Genomic DNA, 14941 nt, shown 5'->3' with positions numbered 1-14941 from the left:
TTTTAGGCACTTTTGTATTTTTCTTTTGGAAAGATATTGAACCCGCCAATTTGCTCACATGGACAACATGGGTGATTCCTGTTGACATCAGACATCCTGTTTGATGGAATATCTATCTTCCTTCATGGAATGCCTAGACGACGACATCTCACTGTGACAACATAGGTGATTCCTGTTGACATCAGACATCCTGTTTGATGGAATATCTATCTTCCTTCATGGAATGACTAGACGACGACATCTCACTGTGACAACATAGGTGATTCCTGTTGACATCAGACATCCTGTTTGATGGAATATCTATCTTCCTTCATGGAATGCCTAGACGACGACATCTCACTGTGACAACATAGGTGATTCCTGTTGACATCAGACATCCTGTTTGATGGAATATCTATCTTCCTTCATGGAATGACTAGACGACGACATCTCACTGTGACAACATAGGTGATTCCTGTTGACATCAGACATCCTGTTTGATGGAATATCTATCTTCCTTCATGGAATGCCTAGACGACGATATCTCAATGTGACAACATGGGTGATTCCTGTTGACATCAGACATCCTGTTTGATGGAATATCTATATTCCTTCATGGAATGCCTAGACGTCGATATCTTATGATCCCGTGTCGGAAAGGCGTTATTTTTCTTTTTTTCTTTTTCTTTTTGGTAGTAATTCCGGATATTCATTTCCTAGCCTATGAAATAGTTGATTTTACTTACCACTTATAAAGAACATCTACCTCTCTTCTAAGATCCTCAAATAGCAACAATGTTGATGAGTTTCCATGTAAATTACACAAATATATCGTAAGGAGACAAACATTTTCTTATTAAAAGCTGAGACATAAACCATTTAAAGTTGTTTTTTTAGGCTCCTGGCACTTTATACTGTTAAAACCCGACGCAAACATTTCAATAATCCCAGTATTTTCTAATCAATCAGAATGTTTTCTTTCTTCATAGCTCCATTGTTTCTTTTAAAGAATTGACAAGGATTTTTTTTAGAAAAGCACGTTTGTCTTTCGAATAATACTATTATTATGGATGACTGATACCAGTCGCTCGGTCTTTGGAGAGTCAAGAGAGTTGTCAGATTGTTTTAGTTTTAATTGTGTGGGTTTTTTAAATTTTTGGTTGCAAAAAAAAAATAATGTAGTTGGTATATTCTATATGATAATGCATACAGGTTGATGATTTAATTTACACTAGCTCCATGGTAATTGTATTAATCTCAAATTGAATCAGGAAATCTGGCAGGTTTTAGAAGAATCACCTCCGATATTTATTATTCTCCAAATCAGGCAAATAAAACTATATTCATCTTTGTCCCTATTATAAAATAGCAATGCAGTGCAGATGTAACATCTTAGATAACAATTCATTACCTTTTTAAAACTATTTTTGTTTACAAATGATCAATTCAATTTGCTTTTGAAATATTTATTTGCTGATAATATATCAGTTCATGCGGAAATGACATTTGACATTTCTTGAAGGTGACGTTCTTTAATTAATTTTCGGAATGTTTATAAAAAATATTTTACTATTTTATATTCTCATCATTTAAAAGAACTATAATAATTCATCAATTACTTAGAGTTTCAAAACTTATTTCTCTAATTGTTTTCTATACAAAATGAATGTGAGACCATAGTTCACCTCGTTATAATACCGTTATGAAATGGTGTGTCACATTGTGTTTCCAATTGAACTGGTTTACTATGCATATTCTATCATAATACATGCCTGCCTACTGTTACGAAAAATTCGTAAAATTACGAAATTTTGGCTCCAATTTCAGAACTACATAAGCATATAGATGCTTCTCTAAGTCATTAAAAATTACTGAAAATGAAAGTTGATCCCAGACTAATTCATTTTAAGGATTTTTAGGTGTTATTTAATCCTTGTGAGAGTAAATTTTGATTTTTTTAAAGCTTACTAGAGCGACTACAATCTTTACATCCCAAAAATTACAAATTTTTAGATTTTCAATTAGGAAGGTCTGTATAATATATTTATTTTCTTATATTTTCTGACCATTTATTATATTATATTATATTTTACATCTTCTACAAGTGAAGTCGTGGACGCCATGTATATTTTATTTACAGGATTTTAACAGAACATCCTCAAGGGTAACATTGTATTATTTATTACATATTTATTCATTCATTCATTATTCCACTTGGTCTTGGTGTTGTCACGTGATATTGTTTTGGGGTCATGTGGTTTTCAATACACTCCTACCTTTCCTTACCTTCTTTCTCTTTTTTATTTGATTGATTTATTTATTGTTATATTTATGTTTGTTTTTCTTGTTTTATTCTTTTTTATTGTTTTGATTTTGTAAAGTTAAGTGTTTTGTTTTGTTTTGTTTTTTGTTTTTTTTTTTGTTTTTTTTTTTTTTGGTTTGTTTGTTTTTTGGGCGAGGGTTGCATTTTGTTTATTATGGGGGCTTTATGTTTGTTTTTCTTTGTTTATTTGTTTCTGTGTTTTTTCCTTTTTATGTTCTTTTTTCCCCAAACACCTATTATCGTAAATAACAATATGTTACTAGAAGCTATGGACTGTAAACATTATGACCAAACATGAGTGTGACAGCTTTAAAGAAGAACAAAAAACTAAAGATGGAAAATGTAGTCTTCGAACTCAATTGAAACGGTCATAATAATAAATAATATATTATACGGAATGGACAACTAAAAACATTATCTTCACGTCTTAAAACTAATAAATAGAGGTGCCTTAATGAGTCAATAAAATGGAGATTAAGATAAAGGGAGTAAATCTGACTCATGAATTAACAACACAAAATAGACGACGTTTCGGCCTTTGGCCTTTCTCAAGTAAACACAAAACACATACATGTATATATATATATATATATATATATATATATATATATATATATATATATATATATATATATATATATATTTATTTATATATGATTGTGTAGTTTGTGTTTACTTGAGAAAGGCCGAAACGTCGTCTATTTTGTGTTGTTAATTCATGAGTCAGATTTACTCCCTTTATCTTAATCTCCATCGTCACGTCTTATAAGATATTTTGCTACTTTCATTGTCATTGTCATTGATTTGGCCGAATTAGAGTTTTGAGACTGAAATGTTCGTGCCAAGTAGGTAGTACTTAATTCATCTTTAAAGCTCTTATTTTCAATATTATTCTACCCCATGCCTTAAATATTAGACATCACATAATGATAAAATATGATATTTACAATAGTAATTCGTATCGTCGGATTATCAAACGTTATATTTCAATAAAACTATTTTCTTGAAAAAGGAGCATCATTTTAGTGGGGTTTAACATAACATATTATGTTATGTTAAACATAACATAACAAACATAACATATGGTATAGGGCAAAATAGGATAAAATCCCTTGAATGCCCTTGATATTAAGAGCAATGCCATAAATCTATTGACTTGTGTTCAATTTTAAAAACAAATTTAAAAATTTCAATAGCAAATTTTTTTGGGAAAATTTCTTTTATTTGAAGTTAATAAAATCGAAATCAATTTAGGGAAATAATAAAATATTTCTTATACTCATGGGTTTTGGAATTTGAACTTTGTTCCCAATGCGAACTCACAAGCTCGTTCAGCGTTTCAGAAAACGTTTGGAATTCCAAAAAGCAAGAGTGTAAGAATCGTATATTGTTTAATACTTACACTGCCGTTGTTTTTAAAAACACAGTATTTATGCAATGTTAACCAAATAGCACATACTGTATTCTTTAATAAAACCGCAGTACATAGGTCTCCCTAGTTAAGATGTCATAAAAGTGTTTCAGCCTCTCCCCCCCCCCCCACCCCCACCCCCCTCACTCTCTCCCTCACCTCACCACCTCTCCTTCACAACAGACTCACGTTTTTTCCCCTTTCCCAGCAAATTTATCCATACTTATCCATGTTCTCATTTAACCCTATAACGCCGAGACAAATATCTATATTTCAATCATTTCTTTTTCTCATATCATATGTGACCCTTCGTCACAAAGCGGTATTATGTCGGGATGAGCAAGGCGCTGGAAATTCAATTTACAAACACCAAAAACATGATACTTGGTGATGGCCTCTCTTCAAAATGGTGGAGAATAAACACGATTTCTGGAATTGCAAAAAAACTCCAAGTTCCTATTTCTCATAATTTTATTGATAAATTCACGTTTCGCGGTCTTGTTCATCCCGACATAATACCGTTTTGAGAAGGCGGGTCACATATTATAGTCAAGTAAGATAAATCGAAGTTAACCTGATGATGACATTGCCCACTCCTTTCGCCCAATACTCTTCAAAAGTCATAACGTCACTTCCTTCCTAATGACGCATGGTAACTTAGTAACACTGGGTCTAAACTATTCGAACAATGGCGGACGCCAGTTGAAATATTTCTCCGGCGAGCATAAAAGCGTATCCAGAGGAAAAAAAAACCCACATAAATTTGATCATGTTTTGACTTTTACATATTCTGATCACAAGGCATATGAAAAGTTCTAGCCAGCATGAAGAATAAAAAGTAATGATTTTCTTTGTTTAGAACCAAGATGTCCGTCGTTGCCGGGCGGCGTGACATCAGACTCCTGAATCCTATTCACCCCTCTCCTTCCACACTCCCACATTGCCTACTCTAACTTACACCAATCCTTAACACTTGCCTCTCTTCTCCCCCACTCCTAATGTTTAATCTGATATTAATAATATAATAAATAATATTGTTATAATAATGTTGTTGTAGAGTACATAGGAGGAGAAAAAGGCAGAAAGTAAAACAATATGGGGAAAGTTCGACAACCAAGGAAATGATTTTTTTTTGTTAGGTTTTTGTATATTATTTTTTTCCCTTTCTTTCTTTCCTTCTTTCTTTCTTTCTTTCTTTCTTTCTTTCTTTCTTTCTTTCTTCATCCATTTATCTATTTACTTAGTGAGTTATTTATTAATTTATTTATGTTTATTTATTGATTTATGACTGGTGATATCAGTCGAGACGATATTCTTCATAGTTTTGAAGACTAACATTAATCATGTTAAAGGCGTTTAAACAAAGGCTAATTAAATTTTTAAAAATTTCGGTAGCCATAAAAATAAATAGATAAACAAACAAATAAATAAATAAATAAATAAATAAATAAATAAATAAATAAATAAATAAATAAAAAAGAAAGAAAGTAAGAATGGTAAAGAAAATTTAAAGAATACATTTAGCTCAAATGTAATGAAACAATACAAGTCTAGCAACGTTTCGAGCCCTTTTCAAGACTGACAAAATACACAAATAAATTTAGGAGAAAAAAATTAAATCACATTTTGATTGCCTTAGACCATCGTGTACTTATCTTCAGGCCTGGTACCCAAATTGTTATGGCCTCATTGTTGTAGTGGAAAAATATTGTCAGACCAAAGCCAAATATTGTCCATTCCGACGATGTTTAATCAAGCCCATAATTGCATTCAGTTATCAGACCTGCTGATATGTGCACGTCGCCATAGACAATAATTATTTATGGATTCCTTTGGATTTGTTTGTCCCTTAACTGGATTTTGACTGGACTTTAGATACGTAATTCTATCTCTGCGGCTATATGGTCTAGTGGTATGACACTCGCTTTCGGATCGGAAGGTCCTGGGTTCGTCCCTCGCTCGGCGCATAGTTGAGTCCTTGGAGAAGGCTCTTTACGCACATTCTCTCCCCGTACTCAGGTGTAAAATGAGTATCTGGCCATTAATCGCCTAACAGGCGTCATGTCCCGTCCTAAATGTTAAATGTTGCTGTTTGTCAGGGACCCCTTGTACAGCGCTTTGAGCACGTTATGTGGATATTGCGCTATATAAAAATTCTTTTTTTTTTCTATTTATGCTTGTTATGTAACCATTTCAATAATATAGGGATTTGGGATATCCCTATCCTTTCAAACACGTTCTTTACTTCGATATGACCACGTCAACATAATCTAAAATTTCAATTTTTTTAAAAACAAAATAGTCTTTTTGTATAAAATTGGATATTATTTGAAAAATATATAATATGAGGTGTGTATTTATATGCCAATCTGACATTGCGGGTGGTTGGATGGGAGCATCACCCTTGAATCATATACCTATGATGTTCGCATGGGTGTACGATCCGATAGTGATGTCGTTTCTTCTTCTCTTTACTAGCCTATCCTGTTTCTTTGGTTTGTGATTGTATTTTTGACAGGGGATATTTTTTTTCTGTAAATCTTCTGCCTGTTTGTTCTTGGTTATTTATAATTTAGCTTATGATATCTTTAGGTTATGATTTTGATTTACATTTGTACTATTTTTGTTAGATTGCTTGTTTTTTTTTGTTTCAGCGGTCTCTCATATGACCTCAATTGTGTTGGAAGAGACCTAAAGCAACAAACAAACAAACAAACCAATCTGACATTCGAATCCGATTATGGGTCTAGTTTAACATTGCTGAAGTGAATAATATTTAACGTCAATATTTTTTAGATTTCCATTACAACAATAAATTGGGATATCAGACCTGCAAATAAATAAGTTCCTGTCGATCTTATAGTTTAGTTAATGGAAAATCCTCCTCATGTTTTAAAATTATATCAAGAAAGCCATTTAGAACAAGTAAAATTAATCCAATATTCTTGACAATTTTCTTTTATTTTATCGTGTGATGTTGTTAAGAGATATCGAGATCTGAACGCTTAACCTTGTCCTAAACGACACAATGACAGATGCATGAAGTTGTCTATTAAAAGACTCATAATAATTTCATCAGTTTTTATAATATATATATATATATATATATATATATATATATATATATAATATATATATATATAATATATATATATATATATATAATCGTGTTGGATACAAATATGGTACGAATAGTGCTCGACATGTCGCAATGGAGCGAATTATTATTTTAATATTTACCACATTATTGGAGTGTTGTGGTAAAATATCAAAATAATAATTCGCTCCATTGCTACATGTCGAGCACTATTCGTACCATATTTGTATTCAACACGATTCAATATATATATATATATATATATATTATATATATATATATATATATTATATTATATATATATTTATGAGTGTTGGTGGGTACTTGTAGGTACGAAAGTGCTCGATAATGATGGTTACAGCTAATATAGAATGCAAATTTTCACTCACATTTTTGTGGCCGAGACGACTCGTTTCTCTACGAGTCGTCTCGGCCACAAAAATGTGAGTGAAAATTTGCATTCTATATATATATATTATATTATAATATATATATATATATATATAATATATATATATATATATATAATATAATATCATTCGAACTCATTCCATAAAATTTGAGCATGGCACCAAACATAGGGCATGATTATCTAATTTCTTTGTTGATATTCGCTACGGTTACGGTGGACAAAATGTGTTGTGTAAAAGTAAGGTTCAGTTAACATACTCATTACCAGAAAATCTCAGATTCATCATTCATTTACACTATCTACATTATTGATTTCAATTATTATTGTCGTTTTGTCGTAATCTACACTTTTCACATACTGTCTTATTAGCTATAAAGTATCCACACAGTGCATATTGATGAAAGAATTTACATACTTATGTGTTAAGTGATTAATCAAAAAAAAAAGAAATCAATATTTAAAAAAGAAAAATCAAAACAAAACAAACAAACAACTTAGTTATTTCAAGTTTTTAAAAATAAACACATATAAATATATAACATAATATATATTTTATACATCATCATTTGTCTCTCTTCCCTAAACCAAAATCACAACTTTGTTATTTCAAGTGTTTAAAATAAAAGACATATAAATATAAGATAAGATAAGATAAGATATACTTTATTGATCCTTGTGTGGATATTATAATTTTGTATCACAACACAATTCGGTAATAAATAAAAGAAATCTCAAATGTTAATAAATTAAATGAAACTTGGCAAAGAATATTAAAAGTCTTAAAATGTGCAGTGGAACAAAAAGCGGATATATTATGGTGACTATGATTATACTTATAATAAAATTCTATATATAGCATAATATATATATATATATATATATATATATATATATATATATATATTATATATATATTATATATATCTTTTATACATCATCATTTGCCTCTTTTCATTAAAACAAAATTTTTATTTCACTTCATCGTCATAGTTTGTTGGTTTTTTTTTCTTTTTGTTTGTTTTTTGTTTTTTGTTTTTTGGGGGTTTTTTTGGTTAGTATTTTCCCAACATCTCCCATGTTATATTCGTCTTCCATCACAATCAGGTCCATCTTCTCCAAGCCATGAGCTCTGCAGACAAAGAAGAACTCCTTCGGATCCTGCATCTCATCGAGGAGACACTCGCCAAGGACTGGAATGAATACGGAGATTTCCAGGAACTTCAGGAACGAATCACTCGTCTGAAGATGATCTTAGAAGAACACCCAGAGTCCAACGGTTATGGTACGTAACTGCTTTGTGCGGCTTCGTTGTCTTGTGGTATGACACTCGCCTTTGAATCGGGAAGTACCTGGTTCGAGTCTTGATCTGGGCGGTTCAGAGTTGAGTTCTCGGAAAAGGATCTTTAATCACATTTTCTCACTGCACTCAGATATGAAATGAGTACCTAGTTCGTCTTTGTGGTCTAGTGGTATGACAGTCGCCTTCTGTTCGGGAAGTACCTGATTCGAGACTAGGGCGGGTCAAAGATAAGTCCTTGGAAAAGCATCCTTAGCCACATTTTCTCACTGCGCTCATGTCTATAGTTAATGCCTTAACGGTGTCAGGATTGTCTCTGTCGTAAAACAAACTAAAACAAGCCAAAATGTAATAATCCTCAAAGAAGTCGTCTCTCTTCCTATATGTCATTTGTTGCTGTTGACTTTGGACTGCCTGCAAAGCACCTTTTTCACATTTAGTGGATTTTGTGCTATTTGTGGCCTATCACATGTTTGGACATTTTTTAATTTTAAAATCACTTTTCGGCATCTAGTCCATCCCGATATAATACCATAAGGAGATGAATGGTTTCAAATGAATTTGACTCCGTTCATCATTTACAAAATGGCATCCCGACAATTCAGTTGGTAGAGCACTCACTTCACATGCAAAGCGACCAAAATCGATCCTGGATGCAGTCGAGATATTTTTTGACCTTATCCCTTCCCTTGTCCACCCAGCAATGATTGGGTAGCTGGGTCTCTTAGATCTGACGAAAAGTATTTTACGCGTCATATCCAAAAGGTAGCAAACAATTGATATTGTCCATTTCACGCTATAGAAACAGGCTCCGTGGGTCTAATGGTTCTAAAGGAGTACCTTTTTTTTCATCACCTACAAAAGGAACAAGTCTTTCCATAGAGGGCAGGGAGGTACATACTATGTCTTCTATCCCCCTATGTCTGTTTTCCAACATGCTTTCTGTCTTTGTCTTGGGATGATATTACTTGTTTTGTCCTGGCCCTGGCCGGTCGGATACCCTGGCTTGGAGGGAAACAGTCAAATGTATAGTTAGTTTTGCGAGATGATATTTTTTTACATGTAAATCATCTCTCTGTTATGCACTGTATTATGTTATGTTTATGCATTATATATGATTTGTAAACATTTGAGTGTAGGGACCTGTGCTTGTGTCTGGATGAGAAATTAGGTGATCTAAAGAAAAACTAAGTACACTGATAATGTGCTCTTGGAATCTACATCTGTTCCTTATTTGAACCAATTCCCCTTTGTCTGCCTTATACTTGGATGCTTTAATTGTAATTCTAGAACTTTTTACTATCCCATTTTCTTCCTTTTTACTGGCAATGATATGACCTTACTGTGTTGCAAGCGCCGTAAAACCATTAAAAAAAAACATACTATGATTTCAATGGTCACTCCGTTGGCAAATGGATTATACTTAACTAAGTACCAATAAACAACGATTGTAAACGTGTGGAGAAAGATCGTTTTATATCTAGATAATTCAAGTCTTGAAATTTGGAATTTTCTCACGAAAACTGTAAGAGATGCACCAAACATCACCATTTTAAAAGCTAGAAGATTTAATGAGAAATATCTTATAAAGTGCCTTTTATTATATTGTATTATCTCGTTATTATTTGTATGTGTCCATTGACAGTATGTGTTGCAATGGTTTATTGTTACAAATATATGATTTTATGTCATAAGAATTTTACCATTGTAAAGCGCATAGAGCACGATATCATCAGGGTTATGGGCTGTAGTATTGCTATTTATTATTATTATTATCTTCTTCTTCATCATCATCATCATCATCATCATCATCATCATCATCATCATCATCATCATCATCATTCATCATTATTATTATTATTATTATTATTATATTATTATTATTATTATTATTATTATTATTATTATTATTATTATTATTATTATTATTATTATTATTATTATTATTATTATTATTATTATTATTATTATTATTATTGTTATTATTATTATTATTCCTTTTTATTCTTCTTCTTATTTTTTCAACCATTTATTGAAATACTTTCAAATTTTCAGGAAATGGAAATGGAGATGAGAAATTTTCGCAGTCTGTTGTAATTCAGCTACAGTCACTTGAAGAGCTGATGAAAAAATACAGGGTAAGTCATCTTCTTGATTCTTAGGAAAAAAAATATTTTTCAAATGAACCAATTCAATTAGAATTAAATTAAAATTTAACTATTGTACTATAATTTTCACTCCTAAAAATTACGATTTTCATCAATTACGTATAGTTATGGATATAATGATGAACATAAAAAAAGAAGAAAAAAGAACCTCCTAATACCAAACACTGGACGTATAGAGCTCAAAACCCTTCTTTATCCGACAATAAACACAGGGTTTCTCCCATTGTGAGCAGGGAGGCACAAACTGTGTCTTCTATCCCCCTATATCTATTTTTCCAATTTGCTTTCTGTCTTTGTCTTGGAATGAGATTACTTGGTTTTGTACTGGGCCTGGCCGGAGTGCTTGGCTGGGAGGGAAACAGTCAAATGTATAGTTATTGTCTTGGGAGATTATATTTTTTTTCCTTGTAAATCATCTCTCTGTTATGTACTGTTATGTTTATTTTGAATGTATAGTGTAAGCATTTGAGTATATTCCTCTTAGTGGGTTCTTGTGTTGGTGTCTGGTTGAGACTTTTAGGTGATCCCAAACTAAGTACATTGACGGTGTGCTCTTGGAAGCTACATCTGTTCCTTGTTTGAAGATTGTAGAGAGAGTTGTTGAATGTGACAACCATTGTTGGTGTTTAGGCTGAAGGTGTCTAAATCTGTTGTGTTCACTCATGGTTGAAGAAGAGCGTTACTGTCTCTGATCGTGCGGGGTGCAAATGAATACATGAAAACGTTTGATTTTCAGATTGGTGATTTAGTCTTTTGTGCTTTTCCTCAAGCATATTCCCTCTTACTTGCGCTGAACTTGCAGTGTCGCTAGCGCCTCAACATCCTTGTTTTTGTTTTTAAGGGTTTTACGGCGCTTGCAACACATTTAGGTTATATCAGCGCCAGTAAAAAGGAAGAAAATGGGATAGCAACACGTTCTAGAATTAAAATTAAAGCCCCAAGATAAAGTAAGACATAGGGGAACTGGGAACAAATAGAGATCAGATGTAGATTTCAACAGCATACCACCAATGTACTTAGAGTTTGAGATCACCTATAAGTCTCATCCGGACACAAGCACAAAATCCAACAAAGAGAAATACACTCAAATGCTTACATTATCAAAATAACAAATATAATAATACATAACAGAGAGATGATTTACAAGGAAAAAATATCATCTCCCAAAACAAAAACTATGCATTTGACTGTTTCCCTCCCAGCTAGGACTCCGGCCAGGGACAGGACAAAACCAAGTAATCTCATTCCAGGACAAAGACAGGAAACATGTTGGAAAACAGATATAAGGGGATAGAAGATATAGTATGTACCCCCCCCCCTGCCACCTATGGGAGGTAGGAACCCCACCCAGTCAACATCCTTTAAAACACAACAACAACATTAGAGTTTCCTTGAACTCGTCTGGAAATTATAACGATTATATTTCTCATCAGGATTTCTGGACATTCTGGGAGACCTTCAAAAGTATCGCTGAGATGCTGAAGCAACCAAAGTTTATGCTGGTCTGTGACAAATGGGAACAGCTCCGCTTTGTGACGTCCGCTCATTTCGTGAGGTGAGCAACATTTTGGCAGTTTGTAAACTTGTGTAAACTGTTCGACAAATGGATGATGCCAAGTCTGCAAAGATAGATCATCATCAAGCCCTACTGCAACCTCCTCGTGGTGTCGAACGGTAACAGGTCAAGCTGGCCAACTGCAGAGGGCGACAAGAATAGGCAATGGCAAACCATTCTTGTAACTTTGCCGAGTTAACTGCATGAATAAGTCCAAAAAGTTAAACGGTGACAGCGTAAAGGGGAGCATGTTTTCACGGAAGACTGCTGCCTCGCTCGGTTGGGAGCGTGATGTTCGTCAGGTCACACCGAACCGTCAGCCAGTTACTAGGCGAAATAAATTTAACAAATGTGACAAAACCAAAATTGGGACATGGAATGTCAGGACCTGTGCCCAAAAAGGAAAACTAAACAACATTCTGAAAGAAATGAAACGGCTCCAAATAAATATTCTTGGCCTGGCAGAGATGAGATGGAAAGAGCAGGGAACCATGTCAAAACAAGAAAACAACATGACATATAAGATCATATGGAGTGGTGGAACCTCTTTCCAAAAAGGAGTAGGGATGATCTTAGACCAAAAATCAACCAAATTTTACAAAGGGCACGTAGCAATCTCAGACAGAGTTTTGCTGGTTAAGCTAAGAGGACCTGTAGTTGACACCAATATTATTCAAGTTTATGCACCAACAGAAGAGGCGACAGATGCAGATATGACAGAGTTTTACCATTCACTAGACAAAGCAAAACGAATGTGTAAATCACAAGAAGTCCTTATGGTAATGGGGGACCTAAATGCTAAGATTGGCAGAGGCAGAGATGGTGACATAATCGGACCACATGGACTCGGAGACAGAAATGAACGAGGAAACATCTGGGCAGATTGGTGTAGAACAAATAAATTAATGATTTCAAACACCTGGTTTCAACAACACCCAAGAAGAACCTGGACATGGCAATCACCAGGGGACAGAGCAAGGAACCAGATAGACTTTATAGCAGTATCATCAAGATTCAGAAATGGCATATTAAATTGCAAAACCTACCCAGGCGCCGATGTAGACAGTGACCATGTCCCAGTTGTTTGTACAATAAGGATAAAGTTTAAAGCTATTCAGAGAACAGCTGGTAGAATAAAGAGGGATTACAGGTTATGCAAAGACAATGGCATACAAACAAAAATGAGAGAAGAATTTGAAAATGCACTCATGATACAAAGCCAAAGTGAACCTGATAATGAAAAATGTGAAAAACAATTTGATATATTCCAAAAGTGTGTCAAAGCAACTGCAGAAAAGCATTTACCAATAGCTCAAATAAACAGCAAAAAGGAATGGATGACAAATGAAATTCTAAACCTATTTGAAGAAAGACGAAAATGCAACAGAGGGTCTGCAGAATACCAAACATTGAACAACCACATTAAATCCAAATGCATCGAGGCACACGAGAACTATCTAGACTGGAAATGCTGCGAAATCGAAAGAGAATACAAACCCAACCCCCAACAAGCTCACCAAAGAATAAAAGAACTATCAGGGAAAAGGAAAAGCAAAGCAGCAGGAAGTTGTATCCAAAACAAACAAGGGGAACTGCTATTTGAAGAACAACATATAGAAAGCCGATGGGTAGAATACATAGGCGAACTGTACAATGATCCAAATAGAAATGAACCACCACTGAAATTCAAAGAACCATTAAGCGGACCAAACATCACCAAAAGTGAAATTGAACATGCCATGGAACGAATGAGGGATGGTAAAGCAACAGGCCCTGATGAAATATCTGTAGAGGTATTAAAAAGCCTAGGAGATCTAGCAATTGATGAACTTCACATATTATTCAACAATATATACAATACTGGGAAAATTCCAGAAGATCTCTGTAACTCTATTTTCATAGCAATACCAAAGAAAGCAGGTGCAGTCAGATGCGAAAATTTTAGAACTATAAGTTTAATAAGCCACATCAACAAAATACTGTTGCGTATAATTATCAACAGGCTAAGGAATAAGATTAACCCCGAAATCGCAGAAGAACAATATGGATTCCAACCTGACAGAGGGACAAGGAACGTAATATACCTCCTCCGTGTTTTAAGTGAAAGAGCTATACAGGTTCAGACCCCACTATACCTCTGTTTTGTCGACTACAAAAAAGCTTTTGATAGAGTACGCCACGAAGAAATACTAAAACAACTGCACTCCATTGGCGCTGATGAGAAAGACCTCAGACTCATGCAAACATTATACTACACCCAGCAGGCATCTATCAAAATCGGAAACTCTACAGGAAATTCCATTCCTATTAAGAAAGGAGTCCGTCAAGGGTGTGTTGCCTCACCAGATCTGTTTAATCTATACCAAGAAACAATCATGAGGGGCATAAATAATATGGAGGGAATAAAAGTGGGAGGTCACAACATAAATAATATAAGATACGCAGACGATACGGTACTCATTGCAACATCAGAAATCCAACTTCAAAAGATTGTTGACAAAGTGGTAGTAGATAGTGAAGCCAAGGGAATGGAAGTGAATATCACCAAAACGGAATGCATGGTAATACAGAAAAACCCCGAAAACAACAACACCTGCAATATAACGATTCACGGCGAGCAACTTACCAACGTAGAAAGTTTTAAATACCTAGGTTCAATAGTGACAACAGATGGAAGATGTAACCGAGACATACGAGCA

At 33.9% G+C, this 14941-nt stretch overlaps 1 protein-coding gene across 11 annotated transcripts in view; it reads left to right on the top strand.

Moving 5' to 3' along the window:
* Positions 1-14941, top strand: part of LOC144980502 (uncharacterized) — a 136668-nt gene that overhangs the window by 103619 nt on the left and 18108 nt on the right. For 8 of the 11 annotated variants that reach the window (XM_078928132.1, XM_078928127.1, XM_078928130.1 and 5 more), the window contains 4 exons: positions 2120-2143; positions 8327-8504; positions 10575-10657; positions 12121-12242. In XM_078928132.1, coding sequence (XP_078784258.1) covers positions 2120-2143; positions 8327-8504; positions 10575-10657; positions 12121-12242 — 407 coding nt within the window. The remainder of the gene's footprint in view (positions 1-2119; positions 2144-8326; positions 8505-10574; positions 10658-12120; positions 12243-14941) is intronic. The other 3 variants (XM_078928133.1, XM_078928131.1, XM_078928137.1) reach the window with 1 other exon arrangement.

The sequence above is a fragment of the Berghia stephanieae genome, chromosome 10, assembly GCF_034508935.2.
Source record: "Berghia stephanieae isolate SIO BIC M18660-M18661 chromosome 10, UCSD_Bste_1.3, whole genome shotgun sequence".
In the NCBI taxonomy this organism is placed as follows: domain Eukaryota; kingdom Metazoa; phylum Mollusca; class Gastropoda; order Nudibranchia; family Aeolidiidae; genus Berghia; species Berghia stephanieae.
Note: the sequence above shows the minus strand (reverse complement) of the source record. Positions and strands in the feature narration are given on the sequence as shown.